Raw genomic sequence first — 27749 nt, 5'->3', positions numbered from 1 at the left:
AAGAGAGCGCCGATGCGTAGGTGATCGGTAAAACCGTCGTCGGAGCCGGAGGTGCCACGGTAGCGGCTGGCAATTGGATGATTCGTCGCTGAAGACACTCAGATCTGAGGTGGCCTTCTTTGCAGCACCCGGAACAGGTCTTGGGTTGGCCGTCGTATATGACAACCGCGCGGTACCCGCTAATTTGCAGGTAAGATGACACGTGGCGATGGAGATCAATGGTGATCAGTCATACACCGTTAAGAACGGGGTACGTTTGGAATTGCGCCTAGCGTTCGGCAGTGTGGCCATGTACAGTGCCATAGGGGCGGAAAGCCGCGATAACGTCTTCCGCCGGGAGCTCGAACGGGAGTTCAAAAACTCGTATGGTGCGCATTCCTAAGCCGGCATGGTCTACAGTGACCGATCCGACATTTCCGACATTGCCGTCGGCGTGGCAAAAGCGTAATCCATGGCTGGTGTCACGAAGGAGTCTTTCACGTACCGCGTCACTGACTACTTTGACGCACACCGTACTGCTTAATATGGACAATTGGATGCCAAAGATGTCTGAAGCTGGGATCTTAGCAACGTCGCGTAGGAAGCGTTCTACTTCCACGGCCTTTGGTCGTGTGTAGCCGTTGCAGAAGTTGAATCGTAGTGTTGATGTCCTAAAACGGTTGGCCATGGTTCTAGTACATGGAAGCCACACCTAAGTGACGGCCGCTGAAATGTAAACAGCAGCGAGCGCGCGAGCTCCGCAGGCGGAAACAACAACACGTTCGCACTGCACGGCGGCGAAAGCCGGACTGACCTCTAAGGGTTGCTCATACCTGTACAGCCAAAGGTTGCAACGGACTGAGGCGGCCGCGTTAACAAGTGCGGCTGGTGAACATGACATTGCAGAGAAAACGCCATCTAGTAGCCGCAGGTACTACTTAGCTACTTAACATTCAAATGTAGACAGGAGAAAATTGTAAAGAATATTATTCAGTACATGATGGAAAAGGTAATGTTTTGTTTAACAGTCACAGATAAAGTAACATTTAGTCTACATCAGGTCTTAGAAGTACAGTTTGAAGCATAAAAACGTCATTACAGAAAATACAGAAAGGGCTAAATGACGCATTCTGTAAAAAAACGATATAACATGAAATACAACCAATAAACCTTTTAATAAATGAAAAATTAGGAAACGACAGATGGAAAAAAAACATTTCGGTTAACTGCAAGAGGAGACCCGAAATTAAATGTCAAGCAACGGCTTTATACCGTTGAAGAAATTTTTGTTACGCAACTGCAGCAGATCATTGAGAATGAGGCTATCATTTGGAGAAACATGTTTAAAAATCCCTAATTTTTCAAGAATATTTAATCTACGCCGTTTCTTCTCGGTGTGCAAGAAGTTGATATCAGGAATGGCTTTAGACACGTGATATGTAATCAGAAGATGGTCTCACAAGACGAATTTTTGGGGCTAGTACAACTTTTATCTTAAAAGGTGTTCATTACATCTTGTTGTAAAAGCGCGTCCTGTTTGTCGTATGTAGTGAAAAGATCAGGTATCACTGAATATCTTATAGACGCCACAACTTTCTAAGGGAGAACGTATCTATTATAAATTATGTAATAATAACTTGTATAAATAAAAATTACTTAAATGTAAATATAATTAAATATAAATTGTGGTTTGTTGTCGTTGTGGTCTTCAGTCCAGAGAGTGGTTTGATACAGCTCTCCATACTACTCTATCCTGTGCAAGCTTCTTCTTCTATCAGTACCTACTGCAACCTTAATCCCTCTGAATCGGCTTAGTGTATTCATTTCTTCGTCTCCCTCCACGATTATTACCATCCACGTTGCCCTCCAATGCTAAATCGGTTATCCCTTGATGCCTCAGGAAATGTCCTACCAACCGATCCCTTATTCTAGTGAAGTTACACCACAAATTTCTGGTCTTCGCTCTGCATGGGCCAAAAAATCTCTGTGCACAAGATTAAAGGCCTTTAAAAATTATTTTACTTTCTTTTTCTAAAGACATAATTTACTTCATCGTGAAAGAATTTATTACATATATAACTAAAACGCCATTTATGCTAAATACCAAACCAAATAAAAATTTGTCTTGTTACGTGCGTATGTGTACCTCTAGCGAGCAAGCTGTTAGATGTGAATCATCGGCACTACATCTGAAAGCCGTTCCTTGTGTGGCTTCCGCTCTATGTAATTGATAGCGGACAGGATTATAATTCGAAAACAAATTACACAATTACTCTTCTAGCCAGCTGGATATTTTATGTTTAAAATACTTCCTTATTTCTTATCCACTTTTTATGTGCTACAGTCTTTTTCTACATTACAAAATTTGCTCCGCTAGGTTAAGGTTTTCTTATTTTCCCACTCACAACATGGTATTCTGTTAAATTATTACTTATTATGGCGCATGACCGACGCAGTATTCCATACGTTATACCGGATGTCTCTCCTAAGCGTCGTTACGTGCTCTTTCTCTAGAGTTACAGAAGATATCTACAATTTCTGTTTTGCATTGTGTAGCTGGACTCAATCCTAACAAATGATGCTCGGCTGGTCTTTCATATGACGGCTAGTGTCTACAGTAGGCGTGGGTTTGTTACCCTTTACAAGCAGAATTATTTTTTAACGAATGATAGAACGATCCCAAATTTAGTCCAGTGCGATATATGTCTATATTATACACGATTTAAATGTGTAGAACGCGAAACAATTATAAATGCAGCACAAAACGGAACCTTGCGTCTACAAACAATAAAAAATTTATAATTGCGTTTTATTAATATTAAACAGCATTATTAGCAATTTCCAGAAACTCACTTTAGCAAAAATTTCTCTTCTCACTGCGGGTATGCCGAGTGCAGCCCTTAACACGTGTATGAAATATCAATTCAGTTGCGTAGATGAGCCGTGGCAGTTGATTTCCGTGGACACATGCCTTTTCGTTTGCTCGTCTCTACTACAGCGATACACAAGTCAAAAGAAAGGAAAAAGAGCGAAAACACGACCAGTATGGTCATCAGTGTTTTTGACCGCTGTTAATGTAGTGGTGATAACTTTGACACAGCGAACGATAACAGACCCTTTCAAGTACTAGGAAAGTCAATGTGCTGCTAGTTGCTGCAACCACAGTTCATGGAACGGAAAATCAGAAGGGAACTTACGATAACAATCGATGATGCCGTCGGGTGCTTAAACATATATAAATGAAAATATAACGCAGAGAGCAGTTATAGCTCTTGTCGAGTACAATGAAGGCTGCTCTGTTGCTTGTTGCTGGTAAGTATCGGCAGAATTTATAAACTTCCGTTCAACGTAAACCTCTTTTCTCTTACCTACATTTTACATAATTTAAGGTGTATTAATCCACTTGAAAAAACTTCTACGGTCGAAAAAGAACAGTTAATTGCCGCAATTCACGAAGTAAAGGTCAGAATGCAAAACAGCTTAGTGTGTTGAGAGTGCTCTAGGAAGATTTTTCATTTCCTTGCGCTCGCGAACGATGGTAGTTCACAGATACGTGACGAACGGTGTTCGTGTTGTCCATTTGAAAAGTTTCAGTGGTTGAGAGTAATCCCCAAGCAGTTACAAGTGTTAATGTTCGCTGACTAGTTCTTATATACCCATGAGAAGCAAACTGGGAATTCTAGTGAGCAATCGAAGGGAAGATTTGTAGTGCCACTTGCAGATGAAAATAATGCGAAACATACTACAAAGTAAGGTGGATTTTACAAGTTCGCAAACGAAGAGGGTAACGTAAGTTAGGAAGGGATGAAGAATGTCAAACCAGTGGAATGACTGAGCCGTGAATATGGTATATAGCTACGACTATTAGACAATGTCAGTAGTAATCTCTTATTGTATGCTGAGGGATTGGTAGTTTGTAACAAAGAATACCTGTAGATAATATACTATTGACATAAAAAATTCGCTTTCTGGAAGAACTAGCACCTTGCCTTAAAAACTGGTAAGCAGAAAGCAGTTGTGGAAAACGAAACTGTCTGGAACCACGTGGCTGCTACGGCCGCAGGTTCGAATCCTGCCTCGGGCATGGATGTGTGTGATGTCTTTAGGTCAGTTAGGTTTAAGTAGTTCTAAGTCTAGGGCACTGATGACCTCAGATGTTAAATCCCATAGTGCGTAGAGCAATTTGAACCAATTTTTGAAAACTAAACGCATCATATTCTATCACAATGTTTTTCTTAGACTGTAAATGAGAAGTTCTAGTAAGCCCAGACTCTTCCTTGCATGATGTTCTAGGCTCTGCAAAACCTGATGGCCCGTTTCTAGTGATTATATATTATTTACCTCCTCGAGTATTTTTCCGTTCAGTGTTTCACATAATTTCTTCGTTGAAAGTAAGTTAGTAAGGTGTGTTAGCCCCACCGTAGGATGTTACATCTTTCTTAGATCAGCTAGATGGTTCTTAACAGGCCTCCCAACAGGGCAACAGACGTCTTTCATAGCCGACCACTTTGGTAACAGACGCTGCTCATTTTTGCAGCCGTCGTTAGCATGTAGAGAGTCGCTGACTACGTTGCCGCTTGTTCCAAGTCAAGAACGACGTGAATTTTTTCTGCTTGGTGGGTTGCCTGTTCCGCTAGATCCGACGTACTGAGGTATGTCCTCGCCAGTTTTACTAACGTTGAGGTGTCACTGTCGGTGAAAATGACACGTCCGCCTTTTTTTTGTCCTTGAGAACAACATCTTCATTCGCCCCAGAAACCGCTGACTATCTTCACCTCAGCTCCCACGTTGCTGACGAATTGGGTGCCTCTGTCCTATTACCAAGCGACCAGCTATTAGAATTGGACTGTACTGCATTTGTAGTCTGGATCACTGAATGATGATAGCCCCACTCCAGGTCAAGGCATAATTCTTGGGGGCACAGACAATGTTCCTAACAATGGAAGAAGATGATATCGGCAAAAAAACCAGACAATTAAAAAATGGCTCTAACAAAGGAACCTCCCCATCGCACCTTCCCCCCCCCCCCCCCCCTTCCCAGATTTAGTTATAAGTTGGCACAGTGGATACACCTTGAAAACTGAACACAGATCAATCGAGAAAAGAGGAAGAAGTTGTGTGGAACTATGAAAAAAATAGCAAAATATACCATCTGAGTTGTCCATGCCCAAGATGGGCAACATCAAGGATAGTGAAAGCTGAGGAGCGCCGTGGTCCTGCGGTTAGAGTGAGTAGCTGCGGAATGAGAGGTCCTTGGTTCCAGTCTTCTCACGAGTGAAGAGATTAACTTTTTATTTCCAGACAATTATTATCTGTCCGTCCGTCCGTCTCCAAAATTCCAGGACATGTTCAGATTTGCTTGGACATATGCAGGATGTGACGGTCTACATACTGAAAAATTTGGAAACGTTAAAAACATATGTTTTGACAGAGCACAGGGAAAACTGTGCGACTGTGAAACTGATGCATTCATTTGTTGCAGTTTATGTGACACTCTTATGTTTTCATCACTTTTTTGGGAGTGATTATCACATCCACAAGAAAACCTAAATGGGGCAAGGTAGAAGAATCCTTTTACCCATTCGCCAAGTGTACAAGTTAGGTGGGTCGACAACATATTCCTGTCATGTGACGCACATGCTGTCACAAGTGTCGTATAGAATATATCAAACGTGTTTTCCTGTGGAGGAATCGGTTGACCTATGACCTTGCGATCTAATGTTATCGGTTCCCATTTGAGAGGCACGTCCTTTCGTCTACTAATCACGCGGTTTTGCGGTGCGGTTGCAAAACACAGAAACTAAACTTATTACAGTCAACAGAGACGTCAATGAACGAACGGACAGATGATAACTTTGCGAAAATAAAGAAAGTACACTTTTCACTGGAGGGAAGACTTGAACCAAGGACCTCTCATCCCGCAGCTGCTCACGCTAACCAAGGGACCACGGCATGGACTACTCAGTTTGTATATTTTGCTTACCTTTTTCACAGTTCCACACAACCTCTTCCTGTTTTCTCGATTGATCTGTGTTCAGTTTTTCAAGGCCTATCCACTGTGCCAACTTATATCTAAATCTGCAGGGGGTGCGATTGGGAGGTTCCCTTGTAAGCACTATGGGACTTAACATCTGAGGTCATCAGTCTCCTAGACTTCGAACTACGTAAACCTAACTAACCTATGGACCGCACACACATCCATGCCCGAGGCGGGATTCAAACCTGCGAACGTAGCAGCCGCGTGGTTCCGGACTGAAGCGCCTAGAACCGCTCGGCCACAGCGGGCGGCCCAAACAGTTACTCAGACAGACAGACACGCACAGACACATCTTAGGAAGTTAAATTTGTAGAATTAGCACAGGAGTCCGGCAAGACGATGGGTTCTCACAGATTGACTTCATTCTGGTCTTAGACAAGGTATCAGGGAGTGGGATAAAGAACAGCAAGAGAAAAACATGGAAGGAGTCCATCTAGGACATGGCAGAGAAAGTTTTGAGATTAAATATCTCTCATTTGCTGACGATGTTTCAAAGGAGAAAAAAGATGCAAAGATAATGAGGGAAACACTTCACAAAATTACAGATTATACCTGATAACTAATATCGTATCAGAAAACCGAATACATTGAATATAGACACGGCATAGAAAAATAAGTACAAACAAAACACGGAAACATAAAAGTAGCTCATATGTTTCAGTATTTGTGAGAATGGACACTATCGAATGGGTCGGTAAGACAAAAGGTAAAGAAAGATTAAAGAAAATGGAGTTAGCGTACATTCACCCAAAACTGGTATAATAAAAGATCAGTATCATTCCAGGCAAAAATTAAAAGCTACGCTACATCAATTATACTGTAAAAACTTTACGAATCTGAATTCCGGATACGAACACACAGATATCTTTTAGGAACACGCAAGAACAAGGATTACAACCGGATGAAGACGATAAGATGAATACAGAAACATAGAAACATTCACACATACAATAAGAAGAAGGAGATTAAAGTCTTGCGATCATATTTAGAGAATGAATGAAAATACGATAGTGAAAAAGGCTTTTATTTCACTTACAAGTTAAAAGACACCACTAGATGGTTGGAGGAGACAAGAAAGGTCTCTAGAAGTTACCATACGGACTACGGAAAGATCCAGACTCCTAATCAATACTGCAAAATATCCTGTCCAACGACGAAATTCACTACCTCAAAGGATCATGATAAAATAAACAGAGGCAGGTCATCATCGAATGCACGAAGAAGATCTGGGAGATAAAAAGACAAAGATTTTACCCTCGACTTAGGTTGTAAATGGTCTATAATTCACAAACTTCAATAAAAAAATATATCAGTGTTAGGCACAGCCGTAGCAATTTTGTTACTGTCGCTAAATATTGATTTGACGATAAGCAGGCTGATCTCGTCCAGCACCTTCGTAAAACTCTCGCACTCACGGATAAAAAGGATCACTCTTCATTGTATTTTCTCTACCTTCTCAGTCTGTCCTACAGATTCAAGACGGGCGAGCAGTACACAGGAATCTACAGAATGTTAGCCATCTCTTTCATTGACGAATTTTATTCCTTAAGAACTTTCCAATAAATCTCAAGACATGTAACTGCTTATCCTGCAGTCTGTTTTGTGCAGTTGTTCCACTTATCGCTTCGGACAATTAATCCTTGGTATTTCCTCGTTCCAGTGAATCTTCGCCAATAGTTTAACTTGACTGTTGTGTGTTTCCTCATGTGTTTAAGCGCAGTGCTTTATAATTAATTACATTCAGGGTAGACTTCCAGCACCCCCACCTATCAACGATCCTCTGCAGATTTCCAATTTCCTACAGTCTTCTGACGTAGCAACCTCGCTACAGACAACAGTGTCGTCCGCGATATATCTTATGGACCTTCCGTCGTCATCACAAGATCATCTGTATACAGAGTGTTAAAGAAAGTGTTCCATGTTTTGAGAAACTATTGTTTGGTTCGAAACAAAGAAAGGAAAAGATACCGTAACTATCTAAAATGCATACCTCATTAGGAATGAACACTTGTTCATCTCCGCTATTCTGAAGCTTATCTCGTCTACTGTAAGCTGTTGTTCAATCGCATCATTCACAGAATGCAGTAAACATTTGGGTAAACAAATGGGACCACCATACATTGTTGTTGAGTAACAACACACAACTGACATATACTCACCTATGTGTAAAACTGCTGTTCCACAATTAACAGAAACAAGACATCTAATACGAAGACCAATGCATACCGATAACGCGTACCAATAGAATTTAGACAGTTACAAACCAATTGTTACCGGACTAATGTTTACTGTGTCCAATGACGATAGAAATGGAAAAAAATGGCGAAAAGTTATGGTCTTACTGTAGTTATCAGGAATTATGTATCCCAGAATTGTTTGAATGAATGTAGAAATCAGAAGAAAAGTTTCACCTACTCCAAAAGGAGGGAAAGTTGCATTTGGTAAATAGCTAATGTCACTGAATTCACACAAATACTCGACATGAAAGTTAAAGCGGCAAATAAACAAAATACACCTGCGCGAACTTAGATGTAGAAGATACCCGTAAAGTGAACACTAAAGCCGTTCATTTGTGGTGCAATAATTTTAATAGTAAGTTTAATTAGGACTTGCAACACTTCATAGAAACTGTACTGTGTCACGGTAATGCTGTCTATCTGAAAATGTGGTGACCAGAAGTGGTTAATATTGTTATAACTTACTGTTACAATAATGCCATAGAAACTTTCTTTCAAAGCAACAACTATTTGTGAATACTGATGTTACGAAGAGTTACGTCATTAGAGAAAACCAAATAAAATCATAAAATTACATTGGCTGCAAGATGGCCAGGCAAGCATACTTTTGTCACCGAAACATGTATTGCACTTGTATCACGTTTAGTTTGAACTGAGTGTCTGCGTTATCATAGCAGTGCTGCATTATATGAACAACTATAGTTACTACAGCTTTCTATTACAATATTACTTCATTGAAAATGAGTTGTTACTTTAACGGATTCTTTTTTCTTTTCACTATATTTTTCGCTTATGACTTTCTCGGAAATTACGGTGAGGGGATAGGACAACATTGATGGTTAATGGGTTGGATCAATAGGCTTTGCTTTGACTAGACCAGTCTAATGTTCCAAGAAAACTACTATTACAATGGCATGCCTATCACACTACAATACAAATACTGTCCAGATCTTAATTTGCTATGAGCTGCTTGTGGCACGATGTAATTCTTATAATAAATATCAGTATTGACTGTAGGCTCTTCTTGATTAGCGATGAGCTTGGATAAACGTGGGCCACCCGACTCTCTTCATTAATCCTAAAAGCCCTCTTGCGTCCATGTACTACGCTTGTACATGTGCTCGCTCACTTTTATTTTGTCTTCCCACTTATTATAACGCCATTTACACCACAATATCCATATTGTTTCAGAAATGGTTTTTCAAGTCATGAAATAAAGTGGCTGCCAAGTACGTGAGGCAATGTGTTGTACTTTGTCAAGGTATTACGTACGACCTGCATTAGTGTCCCATCTATAAAGGAGGTGATCAAAATGAAGTTTGGTATTTCCCTTGTGAAATAGTAGGCTTCCATTTTATCGCTGATGCACCTACCCTAAAATGTGTATACGGTTCATAGTGTCAAGAAGTGGTCGAGCTGAAAGTATACTTCTTAGAGCCCATGTCTTCCGGACATTTTGCTTACGTTTTCATGCAAACTATCACCTCCCAGAGTATGGAATCCTAATTTTACATCGTGTATATTGTGAACAGATACAGGCATATCACAGCTCGCTGTGGTTCCCTTGAAGTTATCTTTCCGACTATAAATTTTCTTTTATTGAGAGAGATGTGTTGAGTTATATCGGCAGTGAATTAGCGAATAAAATCAAAAATCTGGTCCGATACACAGTATTCTCGTAAATTATCCGCTAAATGCCATTTCGGAACCGTATCGAATTACGTTCGGAATAATTCATGGAACAAGGCATCGATATGGGCTACATTGGGCACACTATGATTCAGAGCTGATGAGTATCGCAAGATTTCTGTTTGCAGAATCCATTTGGTTTTTAGTGGATGAGACGTTCCTCCTTTGAAAATGTCATCATCCGTGTGTGTAAAGGGGGTTCATTTATTCTGTAAAGTCAACGAGCAGGCTTTCAATCATGTGTGCTATTTCAAATCGTTTTGAATGCTTCGTCGCTCCTTTGACCTACAATTAACTGCTGCTAGTAGGAGAGAAAGACAGGAACTTATCGACATCTTCTCAGATACGGATACCTTTCCACTACTGAATAATTTTAGTTTATATTGTTGTGTCAGTTACATCAACGTCGACCAGCTGGGTATTCTGAAGCAACTGAGCGAAACATCCTTCCGTGGTGAAACAGTTTCTCAAAATCTATATCAGTAATTGACCTTCTCTCCATGATCTGTCTTGATGGTGCCAGTACGGTGAATGAGTGACTGAATAAGTGCTATAGATTTATATACTGTACCTATAATTGTTAAGATTTTTGGTAAGATCGGCTAGTGACTGTAATCTCATGGCTCCTTTCAGCTCTTGTTTTTTAACAAGGCACCGAAGTCGCATAAATGTGTATCGAAGCTCTTATTGTATTGACAGAAACTTAGTAACATATCACTCGAACCATGACGGGTCTTTGCATTTCACTGAAACATTACTCGGCACGTACAGTTCTACGATACTATTTCCAATGGTTGTAGAGTTGACCATTTTGTGTCTCACATCTTTGTAAATAGTGAAGCTGAATATTCGATCTTGACAGCCGAAATACTCTGCAGTTTATTTCCTGATATTATTGCTCCAGTAACGGTCTTTTGACACCAGTTTTCATTGAATTTGTAACAGCCGTATGTTCACTGATCTTCTCTTCCATGTTAACCGATTCGCGAACTTTAGGTCTGTTACCAGATCATGTAAGAATTTCCCTATGAATCGCTTCTGTTAACTAAACTGCTGGAGGTATTTCTCAGAAACGTCGTCCAGAACAGTCTCACGCAAATCCTGCCTGTAGCAACTGTTTTAATCGCATGACTCAACCATTTAATAGCTGTGTGAATTTTGATAGTGAACGGCGTTGCAATTCTTTTACACTTGAGAAGTATGTAAATATTACGCTGAGTTATACACACTGGGACGCGCACGCTACACCTCTTGTAGAAATGGTAAAAAGAGTTATCCCGCTTTAATTACTATCAATAAAGTTACTACACCAACTACGTTTTGCTGACGTAGCACTACATAATTCGGGATTTTTTTCCGCCTTAGGCTGTTGTAGGAAGGAACGTAAGTTTTAGATCATCTGTCTTCGTGTGTGTTATTCTGTGGCATTTCCCATGCGGTCGTCTTTTCATGTCTTCATTGCAATCAAATAATTTTCGAATGTATGGTCTGCGGTCCTAGGATAATGTTTTCGGAATACCTTCTTATGCATATCATGTCACTTTCAAAATCCAGAGATTGACACGTACCTAACTCTGCATTCACAGTGTTTGTGTAACTTAAATCGTAACATAAGACTTCGAATTCTTCGTTGCCACTGTGAAATGTTTTGGTGTGTTGATTGACAAATTTTTTATGTGTTACGTTTCAGATGCTTTTTAAAAACTATAAGAGTCACTTAGAAACGTAATAGGTACTGCAATAATGAACCGCAATGAATAATGCATTTCAAGTCACTAAATAAAGTGCTTCCAAAAGAATTAAAGAAAGGCGGAGATAACCGCAGGCAGGACCATACAAAACTATGATAAACAATAAGTAGCATAAACGAAAGGACTACGGAGAATCATGTAACAATTACAAAGTCAAATGCAGACCACATAATAGACGCTGTGGTAGAAAGCGAGCACAATGAAAAAACTCTTATATTATTTACAGAAAACAACGTAATGTAATTGACAACTAATATTGAAAGAAACAGTTGCGAAATAAAATCAAGCTGCGTTTACACGGAACATATTTCTTGATCACAGTGTATAAAGAGAAGTACATGAGCCCTAAAGCTACCATATTAAGTTCTCATCGCAATAAACACAAGGATTCATGTCCAGTCGTATCAAGAACAAGCTACAGATCCAACCGTGAGAGGTTACATTGCCTTTTTGGTAGATGCTATCGTGCCAAAGAGGAATAAACTGTGTGGAGGGCTGGACATGGTCGCCAAGCAGCAAAACATGCTAATGTTGATAATTATTCCTTCCAGAATGACGAAATCACCCATGAGAATACATTTCCCAGAACATAACGCTCCCTCACTCTCGTAGCAGGGTGTTGGCCTTGAGACGTCCCACGCCGTACACGCCAAGTGCCATATAACTGATGGAGCATAAAACGTCATTAATCTGAAACGGCCGCTCAAAGTAGGTCAGGTTACGGTACTGGAGCGCAAAGTCTAGCGTTCGTCGCCGATGAACGACTGCCTTCGTGAGCGCACGAATTAAGCACTTACTGAGGACGATGATACATAGCAACTTTCACTGGAAGATCGTTGAGCAGACACTGTTGGTAGCCCCTTGGTCATCTGAGCGGTCAGTTGCTCAACAGTTGCATGTGTGTTCACCCATACACATCTCCATAGCTGTCGTTCACATGCACTATCCTCCGCGTCTCCCTGGCACACTTTATAGAGCCTCCACGGCTAATACTGAGCCCTACCGTCTGTGGGTGGTTATCAGACGTTGACCCGAACGGCGGCGGTCACATTAATGTGATGGAATCGTGTATGTACTAGCATCATCGACTTAACCTAGGTAGTGAAATAACTCTGTCTCCATCGTATAATATGTGGAAGATCATAACAAATAAGTGGGGCTGTCCACGCAAGGCTGTTACTACTTTGCCCCTAACTATAGTATGAAATATATCAGAAAACCAAACAAATAAAAATGGTACCTATAAATCTTTTCACGCAAGTGATTTTCAGAGGACGTTACAGGAACTGTGTTATAATAGGTTCCGTTCTTTACCTTGACGAGGAGGGAAAAACTGTTACAGTCATCCAATTGGAGGTATTAGTTCTTTTCAGTCAGATACCAGTTACATGATCATAAGGAGATGGGCTTACAGATTTTTCAATACTTTCATTCTCTACTACAAAGGAGAGAGCGGTCTGTTTGCTGTCAGAACCAAAGAAGAGCCTAACTTTTTCAGCCAAATAACTGGCTAAGTTTTAGTGGGGAAGAGACAGTCGCAACTACATATTTCTAGGAGACAATTTACATCTCCGTCATTTGACTTGCTAGAAGGGAACCCCTTCAAAAACACAAGTGAGGAAAGAGCAAATATTTTCCATTTAACTGTGAGATAACAACAATCCAACAGGAACTGGAGAGGCTACTGTATTTGCCCATTTATGCAGGAAGTTAATATCGAAAACTTGCCCGACATGATCAAACCGTGCTTGTCGCTGTTGATGCTCTCTTTTTTATTTTCAGGGAATTGCAGACTGTACAAGTAGTGATCCATTTTTGTCATATACAGCATTACCAATTACCAGACGAGATGTTAGGCGGGCGGATGGAGTTCGAATTCCGAGCATTTGGGGGGTGTTTTCGAGTTCCAGCATTTGAATTCATCCAAGGAGCTTACGAAAGATTTTCTCTACTTGTGAGGATGTGTCGTTTGTTGCTGGTGCAGGCAATGCAGGCAATAATACGCTCGAGATTCGCACTCCCAGTCGCAGTGACAAGAGTATTCTACTTTCGTCGAACGGATTTCATCTGCGAAATTCGCCTTGGCCATGGGGACTCTGTGGTGCACGCCACTATTGTTTGATAGGTCAAGTTAATGACGACTAGAGTGACGTACCGGGTGATCAAAAAGTCAGTATAAATTTGAAAACTTAATAAACCACCGAATAATGTAGATAGAGAGGTAAAAATTGACACACGTGCTTGGAATGACATGAGGTTTAATTAGAACAAAAAAAAAGACACCTCATATTGCTAGAGATCTCTTGCGCGTGTCGTTTGGTGATGCTCGTCTGCTCAGCCGCCACTTTCGTCATGCTTGACCTCCCAGGTCCCCAGACCTCAGTCCGTGCGATTATTGGCTCTGGGGTTACCTGAAGTTGCAAGTGTATCGTGATCGACCGACATCTCTAGGGATGCTGAAAGACAACATACGACGCCATTGCCTCACGATAACAGCGGACATGCTTTACAGTGCTGTTCAAAACATTATTCCTCGACTACAGCTATTGTTGAGGAATGATGGTGGACATATAGAGCATTTCCTGTAAAGAACATCATCTTTGCTTTGTCTTACTTTTTTACGGTAAATATTACTATTCTGATCAGATGAAGCGCCATCTGTCGGACATTTTTTGAACTTTTTTTGTGGTTCTAATAAAACCCCATGTCATTCCAAGCATGTGTGTCAATTTGTACCTCTCTATCCACATTATTCCGTGATTTATTCAGTTTTAAAATTTATACTGACTTTTTGATCACCCAGAATATGCTCCGATGTAATGGTTCTAATTCCCTGTAATTAAAATAATCCATGAGATTCGATTAGACAGTGAACAAGGTTGCAATATTGGGTCGATATTCTAGGGTCGAGACGTACATCCTTCATTTTTTACCATTAGCTAAGCTCCATAAAAAATATATTTGCCAAATTTACCTATGCATCACTGATTAACGTGAATTTAAAACAAATAGAAAATGTATTAAAATAATTATTTAAACATGGTGAAAGAACGTTAGTCTCCTGAATAACTGATGTAGCAAACTTAAAAACGCTTATACTACAACGAAATGATAATTTAGCCGGTCAGTTAAATAGCTACACGGGGATCCTTCAAGTAGTGCTTAACCATGAAACCAAATTACAAACATTATCCAATCCCCTAAAGTTTGCATGGTTCTGTACTTTAGAGTTCGTAATTTCCCATTTATTTAGTAAAAGGCGATGGTCAGTGGAACACATAGTCTCCTGTCATCGATTAAACACAAAATACTCCTCAGTTCGTAAATAATTATAGTTCACTACAGAGTTCAACATATCAGAATTCATGTAATCACGAGTAGATATGATAATATTAATAATAATTAATAATAATTACAAATTAGTTGTGATACAGTACTAGTTATATCCCACTTTTCACATCATCTACGTCGTCATCATCGGGGACCATATCATTTTAGACGCACTGCCCCACCCGTCACCCAGAAGAAAGGGATGATTTGTGAGTTCCCCTTCATCACTTGTCACCTCAGCAATAGATGCTCAAAGAGCTTCTCACCCTCTCCTCTGAGTCATACCAGGCTACACCTCTGGGCAAGGATTATTTGACTCTTATCGGACATTTTACGATCCCATGATTGCATTCCCCTTCCCTGTCCATCTACAGTCAATGAAAGTCAAGTGTAGTTATCCTCCTGGTTCCCTCAGATACATGAAGTCCAGTATGGCCAACACTATGACATCATAACCTAAAATTGTAGATCCAATAAGGCGAACTCATTCACATCACAAATTCAGTGAAACTAACTGTCGAAGTCAACAATATCACAATAGGTCTAAGCGTCGTAGCTGTAATGTCACAACAAGTTCCCCTTCCGCCCGAAAGAAATCCTGCACCTAATGACTACTTACATTATACAGTTGTGAGAGATGTGGTGTGGTTTACAAGACCACATATACACGATCAGTGTGCGATTCACGTTACATATGCCACCAGTTTACCGAAGGTAAGGCATGGAGAACGTCATCCTGCAGTCATGTATAGTGTAGATGCGGAGAATATGGTGATCTGGCAGGTTTACATAAATGAAAATATGTAAAACATTATAATTTTTCTTCAGTGTTAAAGATACATAGAGATAGTGATTTTACAGGTAATATCGCCTGCCTTCCGCATAATTTAGCTCTCAGCTCACCCGTTCCACGCATGGAAGGAAACCACCGATATCCTGTCACTAGCCGCTAGCTCGCCGGCAGCCAAGTGGCTACCGAATGTGGCTTAGTCGCATGTACAAGTGTCGGCCTCTCAGCCAAGTCAAAGCGTTCAACTCCCAGGTTAAAATGACTTTGGGTGGCTGAGAAGCTCGCCAGCATATGCGCTATGTGACACTGCGAATGAATTAGACGAACGAATATACTAGAAATGAAGCAGGTAACAGATTTTATTATACGTACTTTCAATGATATCCTGCTGCTTGAAAACAATTCACTGGGCAAAAGAAGTCTAACCAAGGCAGTCAATTGATTTTATTATTCACTACTTAGGTTAGCCTGGCTCTGTAATTCTTTTCATAGCTACGTCTGTGTTATTTGCACTAAAGCCTGCATGCTGTTCGTGTTGCGGTAGAGTACGTCTTCAGATATTCTATATAAATGGAACAAAGATCCGTTATTCTCATACTGTAACTTCCCTGATTGTAGTGGGGTGGTTTTCATGTATGTCTTAAAGACCATCATTCTCAGACTCACACTACCAGACAACATCAGTATCTTTACCACACAGTGGAGATATGTTAGCAAGTGGCAGAGTTCGTGCTACGTGTCAGTAGAGTTGCACTACACCTCAGTATTGTTATGCTAGTAGCTGGTACGTACATAGCATACTGTAGTGTTTCAGTGCTAAGTGGTAGAGTTGCACTAACAGTCATTTGACGAAATAGCGGCCTGTAATTATGTTCATAGATTTTTACAGCGCTGGTAGCAGTGGCGGAGGTCCACGGGCAACCAGAAGAGTCTACCACCGTCACCATTTCGAGTGACAATCTAACCACCAGCAACATCACAGCGGAGAGAATATTTTTGGCGAAGTCATCGTACACGGGAGATGACGATACCATTTGTGTAGAGTCAGACAACAACTTCTACTTGTATGTTAATGTGTTGAAGCTCTATTCTTGCTACCACCAGCTACGGAAAGGTAAATTACTTCAAACAACATGGTGTTCTCTATTCAAAATGGACAAGTTAAAATCAGATTGTTGAGTATAACATTTCGCGAAGGGTTCCACAGTGAATGGGAAAATATGAGTGAAATCAAATCATCAAGGAAGAGTGGCTACCCTTACGTTACAGTGCGCAACGCAAGAATCTCCACTTCATGAAAGTGCAACTCCTCATGAATCTCCACCAAAACCATTCACAGAAAAGTGCTGCGCGTATTTAAATCACTTTTGGGAGTAATCTGCGTTCCCCTTAAATCTGCTGCATTATTTAAATCTTATACAATTCTTTTATGAGTGGTATGTTGTGTAACGCGACGTCAAGTTTCAAAATTTAAGAAAAGAGATATTTTAACAGGCGACGGAAGTTGCTACGAGTGACGTGGTAATAACGTTTGGTTAATTTCCACAGTGAATGTGTTTGCAGCATTGTGCACAAACCTATACTATGTTAAACACTCGAAGGCTGTAGGCAAGGCACCCTTTTCGTCGTACCCTGTAGAAGGCCAACAACGCAATTAGTGTATATAAACAATACCCGTCACACGCTTAGGAACAAGTAGAAACAGGCTTACAATATTAGTAAAGTTTTAAATTTAGCGATGCGTTGACGTAGAGACGAAGAATTAGATGAATTGGGGAATGGTAAGTGAACGTACTGGTTTACACCTCGTCGGAATGATCATGTTGACATTAAATTAGTGCACACACGCATTCACTTTCCTAGTGACAGACACCTACAATCTACCATCAGACCGAAATGTATGCTACTTATAGACGATGATACACTGTACTAGTAATTAACCGTATAAGCCGTGCATAAATTACCCAAATCTGAGGCGTTTCTAAATAGCAACATGCCTCACATATAAATTAGGAGCCAGTGAAGGTTGAATAAAGAATGTCGTAAAAGCATGCTACTTACGCCAGACCAAAATATCGAGAAAGAAGGAGAGGGAAATAGCGTAGTCTTCATACTAGTTCATAGTCTTCATACTAGTTCATACTTCATACTAGTCTTCATACTTCGTACTAGTCAGCACAAGAGCAACTTTTACATAAAAGGTAAAAAATTTAAGTATATCCTTGAAAGGCTTTCAGATTCATCTGTTGTAGTAAGTTTAGAAGAAAGCTATAGCTCAAATGTACAGTCCTTCAAAGTTGTGTCGTGTATTTAAACCGTCCCAATAGTCTTAATAATACCAGCAACTTGCTAAATAATTCTAAAACTTTTCTGTAAAAGCGTCGTAGAACAGACGGAGACAAAGAAAAATAAAGTGTAAGTGTGCAACTGTGCAGATTTACCGTCGTCTTAACGTTAATGATGTAGTTGTAGCAGTAATTAATATGTAGATAGACATGTCTACAAAACAAGCTGTAAAATCTACATTCATAGTAAGTTTGTTAATACACAATTACGATATTATTGCGTTTTGCTTCTCGTGGCCGCTATTGGAAGCAGGCTGAGACACTGCAGTCATCAAGTACAGTGGTTAAGAAAACGCTTCTTCAGTCGAAGCTTTCAGGGCAGCTATGCTTATACTATCAAGCTGTTCATCGTGTTCTCGCGAAGTATCACGAAAAAAACTGACGATTAGGCGACGGAAATGCCCCCAGTCCGGGGTGCAATAATATTTGGCCGATTAACAAACAGAAGATTGCCACGTTTCTAGCACAGAGGTGAAGTCCATTAACTTCGGCAGGGATCGTACAGCGCAACACTGGCTCAATATGAATCCTCTAGAGTTGGGGAAAATGAAAGGACTCACTACTACAAACTTTTGGTCTCTGTCAAAACAATTGACATTTTGATCATCTTGCTCTCTTCACCCTTGTCATTCTCAGTCATGGATGAAGGTACCGGATTCATGTGGTGTGTCCACGGGGTGATTTTTTCCATCGTGTGCGAACTCTACAATTTGATCGATGGGCGGATACGGAACAAAAAAGGTCTAATGAACTTTTGCCCGGTAGTGGTTTCCTTGCTGATGACCGTTTATTTATATATTGTTACAGAAACTGCAGTCTAATACGCGCTGTACCATGCAGCCACTGTTACAGTATTGCTGAATATTGTTTTCATGTGCCATTAACGCATGCATGTACGTGTCGTAGCATGTTATGTCTCACACGTTGACATCAGCCAGACTGCTTCCGAACAGTGTCAAAGGCAGCGTGAATACGCTGCTCTAGTATCTCCACGACTGGAATGGGCTCTGCATACACGATACTTTTCAGATGGTCCAATAAACAGAAATCGCACGGGTTAATATCAGGTGAACGGGCAGGCCATGCACCTGGAACCCTTCGACCGATCCATCGAGCAGTGAAGACACGACTGATATGCGTCCGGACGTTAACGGTTAAGTGAACTGGAGCGCCATCATATGGCAGCCACAGAGCGCTTCTAATCATCAAAGGCAATTCTTCCAGCATGGTGGGAGGGGCGAGTGACCTTCAAGAAACGCAGATAGTTGTGGCCTATTGGGAGGAATGCAAGTGAGACTGGTCCGAAAATGCGGGCGCCTGTTATCATCGATGCTGATGATTCGATATCACCATTCCATGGGAGTTATGCATGCAGTCGGACGCATGACTATTATGGAAGTTGAACATACCAATCCGTGTAAAGGTAGCATCTTCTGCCAACAGGATGGATGCCACAAATACCGAAATCGTTGTTGCCTGGTGAAGGGACCAGTTAAAAAACAGCCCGCGATGTGGAATGTCTGCTGTTAGTAAGCCCTGCACACGCTGTAAGTTATAAGGACAGTTAACAGTTGTCATGGAGAACGTTCCTCACGGTCGTCTGGATTACCCTGAACTGAGGGGCCCACTGCATGGTACTGACACGGTGGTCAATCTTCACGGTGTTAATCAGATTTTCCTCCAAGTCTGATATCCGTATGTTTCTGGCACGTCTGTCATAATTTCCGGCTTCCTGAAACGACCCTGTCTCAGAATAACGGCGAAGCACTCTTGCAAACACGGAATACTGTCGTTGTCGTCGGAAGGAATAGGTTTCGTGATTCAACCTTGCTGCCTGCCGCCCGTTGTCATTCGCCTTTCCGTAAGTAAATACAAAGTCGGCATGCTGCCGGCCGGAGTGTCCGACCGGTTGTAGGCGCTACATCTGGAACTGCGCGACTGCTGCGGTCACAGGTTCGAATCCTGCCTCGGACATGGATGTGTGTGATGTCCTTAGGTTGGTTAGGTTTAAGTATATCTAAGTTCTATGGGAATGATGAACTCAGAAGTTAAGTCCCATAGTGCTGAGAGCCATTTGAACCATTTTGTCGGCAAGCTCTAGATTCGAATACGGAGCCATTGTGTACAACGCTGTATCATGTCCACAAAAAGGTGAGTAAGCAACAGAAGTGCATCGCGCTCAGAATTACCAATTACTATGACAGGCGAGTGTGCTAAGACATGACCTATGAGGAACAATGCCGCCCTCTAGGAGGAAACCGTGCATACTGTAACTGTCACTAGGTGGTACAGCAGTCTCTGTAAGAATGTACGATTGAATTAATGGTCTTTAGCATGAGAACCATGCATTACCGGAAATAAATTAATTAGACGTTTTTGGTCCGTATCCTCTTATCGATCAATCCCTAGAGTTTGTACACGGTGGAAAAAATCACCCCGTCTAATTCTGAGGACATGTAATGTAATTGAACGATAGGCTAACACCGACGCCAAAGGTTTCGATTATTACATGCAATGTAGCAGCATAATACAGCTGATGTCTGTTTTAAAGAGGTTAGTGCCCTTCATAAAGATGTCTTTCTTGTTTTCAACGAGACTATGTCTTTCTAGTGACAAAGTACTACGGACACAGAGGCGAATTTTAAGAGTGTGTCCTGTAATATCAGCAGCTAGAAGAGTGTGTGAGGCCGTCTAATAGAGCAAGATCTATTGGAAAAGTGCCCGTCCAACCACACAGTGGCGCATTTTCTAATGAGGTCTCTGGCTATTTTCTCCAGAACTCGATCAACTTCTACCATTACAAGGCGCAAATGCGCCTAATAGTGATTTTTCTACAATTTTTCTATGTTCATTATATCTCAACATGCCGCCATATTTTTACTTGAATCACGAATTTAATTTAGTGCAGGTCGCCTATATTGGATTTTCTCAGTTTTTCGTACTTCTTCTTATGTTTGGCACTTGGTGCGCTATTTACATGACAACGGAAGAGGATCTTTCTTAGGCATTTAACGCATATAAGTGTCCTATCCGAACTATTAAAACCTTTACGTACACAGATCACTGACACATTATAAAATTATTATTATGTTACTTTAAAAATTTTCTGTATTAATTGACGTTTCCTTATACTTTCTCTCAGAGATGCTTGATCGGGCGAACGTTCTACCTCCGCTCTTTCATTTTAGTATTTTTGTCCCTTCCGGCAGACACAGCCCACAGTGAGAATTGCTAGTTTCAGAAACGAAGTGGGTTTTATTATAGCGGGTACCGTTAGTTCGATAAAACACACCAGAAGAGAATCCCGATTTGCTACTGAAGAATTGGCGTATAGCATGTTCTCCAGAGGTCAACTGTTTCGCCTCAGCATTCACACGTACAAGCATTCAGAAGTTATCCCTTATTTTGTTTAAAATAGCTTGTGCGTACCTCACAATACATGCCGTTAAGCGAATATCTCCATCTTCTGTGTCATAAAATGTGTCTCCTTTGCAACTCAATGATACTGGTTGAAGCACACAAATTACAGCAACCGATGGCTGGCGATGTTGACTAGCACCCATCTCGAGAACCCCTGGATCCCCACGCCCATATCCCGATATTACTGTTTCACCCACCGATGGAAGGAGTCGGATTTTGACTTGCAGCACACAAAGTCAAGCAACATACACTGTGACAACCACATAGGCTCATTATAGACGCACATTATTACTTTGACTAGAATACGAGGGCCACAAACCTCACAGAATCTTTGAAATTTTCAAGTGCGTCAGTTAATTGCTGCTCATGCGAGTTAAGAAACGATGGAAACTCTTAGCATAAAAACATACACACACACACACACACACACACACACACACACACACACACACACACACCTATGTATTTCTTGTGTCAAATATAATACCTACGCCTTAAGTACTCACGTCATTAGCAATCAATTTTTCCTGGAATTGTAACAAATTTCTCATTAAATTACTCTCTTTACTGTCTCGTCATTTAATTTTCATCATTAAATTCACCTCACACATGTATACGTTCACACTCATCTCACTATTGACGGTCGCCTCTCACATCCTTTTGCGAAAAAGTTCAACTATTTCCTGTCTCTTGTTTTTCGTCAATACTCACAGACACACATGGGACATAATGTATCATCACCCTTGACTAAGTGCTAAGTGAGTACCATTGCTGTAAGTAGCTACCATTCCCCTTAGGAGGTCGCCATTGTCCCTTTGGGATGGCACTGTTCCCTCAAAATAGAAGAATGTGCCCTTAATGATATGTCTCTGATGTCACGAATCTGGCAGTCCTGCGCCAGCTTCCCCTTAACATAAGGCAGCTGTGTAACTGAGAAAAAAACTGCTACCATTTTTAGCGATATGCAAAGCGAGTAAAACCTACATGATCAAAAACGGATAGCAGTATGAGAACTCTCAACTGAGAGAAGCAGAAAGTTATTTTTGTAAGCAAGACCCAAACAGATTATGCTTTCTCTGTAATTGGTATTAATGTTCAATGCGACGCTTCTTGAAATACCAGGACACTTCAGCTTATTTGCTTATCGATATCAGTAAGCTCCGTCGTAAAGCACTCACAGCTACACACAGAACACTGGACAGACAGTCGCAACGTATTGAGGGCATTGAGCAGGTACCGTTCGTGATCAAATTCAACAATGGAAGACGAAATCGTAAAATAAAGTACTATGGCACCGTACAATTTGTACATAATCGTTATCGTGCTTGAATATTTGCAGTAGAGTAGAAGTGTTCAGATGAGTCAAGTAGAGTGGCAGCGGTTATGAGACAGTCTGGCATTCACTGAAGGCAAGCTCACCACTGAATGTAATTCACACCTACTGTGTAGGACATGTCGGTAATCCGTATTGGAGATTGCAGTCCAGGTGGAAATTTCCGTCACGCAGTCTCTTAGGCTAAGCGGTCGACAGCTTCATTGCCAGTGATCGCAAAGTGTTATTTCAGCCAAGCGATAGCTCATCTATTCCAACACTTCAATAATCATTTTTATAAATGGTTTATGGGTCAACAGGTTCAAAAGTTTTTAGTACTGCAAGAGGTGATATAGAATCACTGAGCAGAAAACGTAGAGGAGCTGTCACCCTGAAACAGAACGAAATGCTGATAGTATCGTGTCTCTTGCCACTGCTGGTAATCTGAATACACCTGACTTCTGCAAACATGGTACGCAGTACTCGTTTCCCGCAAAGTCACTGGTTTCGGAGCAGTTGGAGTAGATATACAGGGTGATTCAAAAAGAATACCACAACTTTAGGAATTTAAAACTCTGCAACGACAAAAGGCAGAGCCAAGCACTATCTGTCGGCGAATTAAGGGAGCTATAAAGTTTCATTTAGTTGTACATTTGTTCGCTTGAGGCGCTGTTGACTAGGCGTCAGCGTCAGTTGATGCTAAGATGGCGACCGCTCAACAGAAAGCTTTTTGTGTTATTGAGTACGGCAGAAGTGAATCGACGACAGTTGTTCAGCGTGCATTTCGAACGAAGTATGGTGTTAAACCTCCTGATAGGTGGTGTATTAAACGTTGGTATAAACAGTTTACAGGGAATGGGTGTTTGTGCAAAGGGAAAAGTTCTGGACTTCATCACTGGCCTCCAAGAAGCCCTGATCTTACCCCCTACGATTTTTTCTTATGGGGGCATGTTAAGGATATGGTGTTTTGGCCACCTCTCCTAGCCATCATTGGTGATTTGAAACGAGAAATAACAGCAGCTATCCAAACTGTTACCCCTGATAAGCTATAGAGAGTGTGGAACGAGTTGGAGTATCGGGTTGATATTGCTCGTGTGTCTGGAGGGGGCCATATTGAACATCTCTGAACTTGTTTTTGAGTGAAAAAAAACTTTTTTAATACTCTTTGTAATGATGTATAACAGAAGGTTAAATTATGTTTCTTTCATTAAATACACATTTTTAAAGTTGTGGTATTCTTTTTGAATCACCCTGTACTTTTTAACCGGACACTGTCTTAAAACAGAATCGAAGTTTTATTTTTAATGAGAGTCTGAGGTAGCGCCAGTTATTAAGTTCACCTTTGACAGTTTCATTCGGAAAGGAACTTAATACCTGTTTAGCTCATGTTCTCTAATGACCATTCCTGATATCTGCTGAGTATCTAAATACGCGTGGAATAGAGGAGGAAGCACTAAAATGATGCAGAAGCTTCCATTTCAATAGTTTATGGTGTCATTGAAGCCTATCGATCTTGGATTGTTGGATTCATATTGAACGCTTCTAAGAAGAAATTTGGTGCAGAGAGATTAATAGCGTGGGTGGGGTGGAGGTGGCAAGTGGATAGTCTTTACTTGTGTGTGTGTTATATTAAATACAAACCTGGGAATGTGAAGTGAGAAGTTAAATGTGCTACTGAGCTCAGAGCAAGATAACTTACATGAAATTAATAGTATCCTTGGCGTGAAAACCGATCTTATTCATAAGCAAATAATTAAGCAAAACAATAATTTCACGCTAAACAATAATATCTAAATACATAATACTGGGCTCACAACTTTGTCGCCGAGGCTGTTTCTTCAGTAAGTGTTTTGAATATACGGTTGCTGGCGACCGGCAGTGCTCACCATTCCCCAAATCACAAACTCAGGGATCGCCAGATCAGTTCCCAGCATACGAAACTGATGTACCTGAGGTTATCGTCGTTTGGCATGTTACAGGATACATGTGTTGCTTATTGAGTGCTTCGCACGCCAGGAGCGTTACCCTCCTAGAGGAACTTGGTTCTAGTGACATCCTCAAACTCGATAAATGAGCCAGGCGTCACGTGCACTTCCGTTGTCCATCTTCCAACTTTCTGCTATCGTGCAAGTAAGGACAGGAATCAGGTAACACAGCACGCTGGTCAACAGTTACGGCGCTTGCACCATTATTACGGCACTCGTAATAACATTCACCGCCTATTAAGCATGTATTTGTAAAATGTAGGACTGAGAAAAATACAGGAGGAACCACATTTTATCACTGATATACGACCATAACATAATCTTCTCACAGTGCTGAAAGTGAAATTCATGCTATCTAACAAAAGGGGAAGACTTTCCGTTGTCGTATGAATAGTAAATTTAAACGTGCTGCGTTATTTTCATACATGCTACTGTTAATGATAAATATTTCCATTCTTTGCAGTTTACGTGGTGAGACCAAGGAGTCAGTGTGAACCACACCTGTCAGATTGTCCCAGGCACTAGGAGTATTGCAACTATGTGGGCTCAGCTTGAAGAGACTGATTCGTCTGCGAGTGAGTGAGGACTAAATGGCTGTCCTGCTGACTGAAGACATCTGCTGTTTCCAGAGGAGCCAAGAAACTGCAAGAGCATCAGAACTTAGCTAGTTTACTCAAACATCTTTCGCTTGTTTCTGTAACAGTTGTATACTGACGCATTAAAAGTGTAGTTTCATGACGTCAACTGTTATATTCAAACTGCAGAAGATACTCCCTATCTATAGGTTGACGTGATTACTGTCAAACTGTGGCTTATTATTAATAACATCAAATCCAATTCATCCTTCATTCACGCTGACCTCCTATAATCCCAATACTCAATTCCAGCCTTAACACATTGACTGCCACGAGGACACCGGTGGCCACAGGTAAGACTTATGACTGACGCCCTGGCTTGTCCTTGCCTCGCCTGGTTAATACCTGAAACATCCGTAATCCAGAGGAAACTGTGGCATATCTGACTATAGTGTCTGGTTTTATTGCAAGTAATAAGGCAAAATGAACTGTGAAATATCACTCCAAGATGCGGGTTAACATTGTCGATGTAGTAAAAGTGATCATGTACCGTCTCAGTTACTAGCCCTTCTGGATTGAAACTTAAATACAAGGGCGTGCCGAAAAGTAATGTCTCCGAATTATTGTATGTGGAAACTTAAAAATCTTTTTAATTAAAATAAATTTTAATTAACATTTACACCCTTATTATTTATGTGTATATGTTTATTTCTCATCATAGGCACCTTGTTTATACCAACGAGATAACAGTTTCTTGATATCGTCAGTGTAGAATGTCTGACTTAGCTGAAAAGGCTGCAATCTTACTTCTACTTTCGCCGCTTCTAGGGGGCTGATAACCTCAGATGTTACGTCCCATAGTGTTTAGAGCCGTTTGAACAATTTTCAACTGCTTCATCACTATCAAAGTGAAATTCTCGAAAGTTTCCTTCGAGTTTGGAACCCGATGAAGGGCGGATGAGGCCAAATCGGGATTAAATGGAAGATGACCTACGACCTCGTATATAAGGTGTCGGGTAGTTACACATGTTGCTCAATAATTTTTAATTCCACTTGATGCCATGATTTTCCGATTGACAGACACTGACTTTTGAATTTCAGTTATTAACGGCATTCATTCAATGAAAAAATACATACACTTTTAACCTCCCTAGTACCACTGAAGTCAATATAATCCTGTAAGCAACTGGAAACAAATATTCCAATTTTTCAGAACTATTATTTCTAAACCATGTTACTTTCGCCCTCTAAGTAAGTTTAATACAGTGAAGCTTTGTTCAGTTTTATATTTACAGCACATCAAAATTTATGCGTAGTTTTCGCACTGAGGACCGCTGTGGTCAATATGATCCCAGTCTGCATTTTTTTTTCGTTCCTTGAATGTAGCATTTCTGCAGTCAGAACGTTTACTTATCTGGAACAGTTTTCGTGTTAGTTCATTACAATACTGTCAGTTATCCTTTGTACATTACTTGGATTCTTGATGACCCGACGGACAGTCAACGAAACAAAAAATAATTCTATTAGGGGGGTCAAGTCGACTAAACCACAGAAAGAAACAAAAAAAAATGTGAATTAAAATGAACATATTTTCGTTTTAAAGTCTTATAACCATCGAGTGGAGGCGAAGAACGACAGAGAGTTGAAATTACGCATGCATAGCACTAACAGTGTCGTATACGATCGCTGACAGAGATGAACGTCATCGTGAATCGCGCTAACACGAAACAATGTGTTAACAAAAACTGTTTACCAGGTAAGTAGGGCTATCGCCATTGTGATTCTACTCTCTGCATTACAGGTAATGTCTTCCTTGCTTTCTTTTTCTTTCATATTGCCAAGTTACGTTTATATTTCATTTCAGAGGGAATTTTGATTATCTTTCACTGATATGAGAATTTGGGAATAAGATTATTGTTGAATTCGGACCTGGTTGTTGTTTTTCTTTATGCGTTTATCAACACTGAGTATCGACTTAATTTACGATGTTATGACATGAAACATAATTTTTTTTTACAGAATAGTATTACGAGGACGATAATATTACTGGCAATCAGTAAGGTTTTTCACAGTACACAATATGGATCATCGTCAGAGTTGGTTTTGCTACTCACTATTTTGTATTTTATATGGCACCCTGAATTAGTTTCTTATTTTTCCTCCTTATTTGGTGAAGTTCCATGGGAAACCAGAGAAAATACGTCCAATCTGACAAGAGGTTTAATCGACTACATTAATATTATTCACATAGTTGAAAGTTAGATGATTTATTAGTAACCACTCTTTTACACGTCGGTGT

General features: G+C 40.6%; 1 protein-coding gene across 2 annotated transcripts; it reads left to right on the top strand.

The window, feature by feature from the left end:
* Window positions 1-175: 175 nt before the first annotated feature.
* LOC124777646 lies at window positions 176-25619 on the top strand. 2 transcript variants are annotated; one of them, XR_007015759.1, is made up of 3 exons: window positions 176-190; window positions 16703-16927; window positions 25339-25619. XR_007015759.1 is itself a non-coding variant. In XM_047253123.1 (3 exons), the coding sequence occupies exons 1-3, from the start codon at window positions 3264-3266 to the stop codon at window positions 25398-25400; spliced, it is 315 nt and encodes a 104-aa protein (XP_047109079.1). In that variant the 5' UTR covers window positions 3159-3263; the 3' UTR covers window positions 25401-25619. The 2 variants fall into 2 exon arrangements, 1 of the variants encoding a protein (XP_047109079.1); XM_047253123.1 differs by lacking the exon at window positions 176-190 and adding an exon at window positions 3159-3291.
* Window positions 25620-27749: the final 2130 nt, after the last annotated feature.

Source organism: Schistocerca piceifrons, chromosome 2 (genome assembly GCF_021461385.2).
Source record: "Schistocerca piceifrons isolate TAMUIC-IGC-003096 chromosome 2, iqSchPice1.1, whole genome shotgun sequence".
Taxonomy (NCBI): domain Eukaryota; kingdom Metazoa; phylum Arthropoda; class Insecta; order Orthoptera; family Acrididae; genus Schistocerca; species Schistocerca piceifrons.
This window is presented reverse-complemented; position numbering and strand designations above follow the sequence as displayed.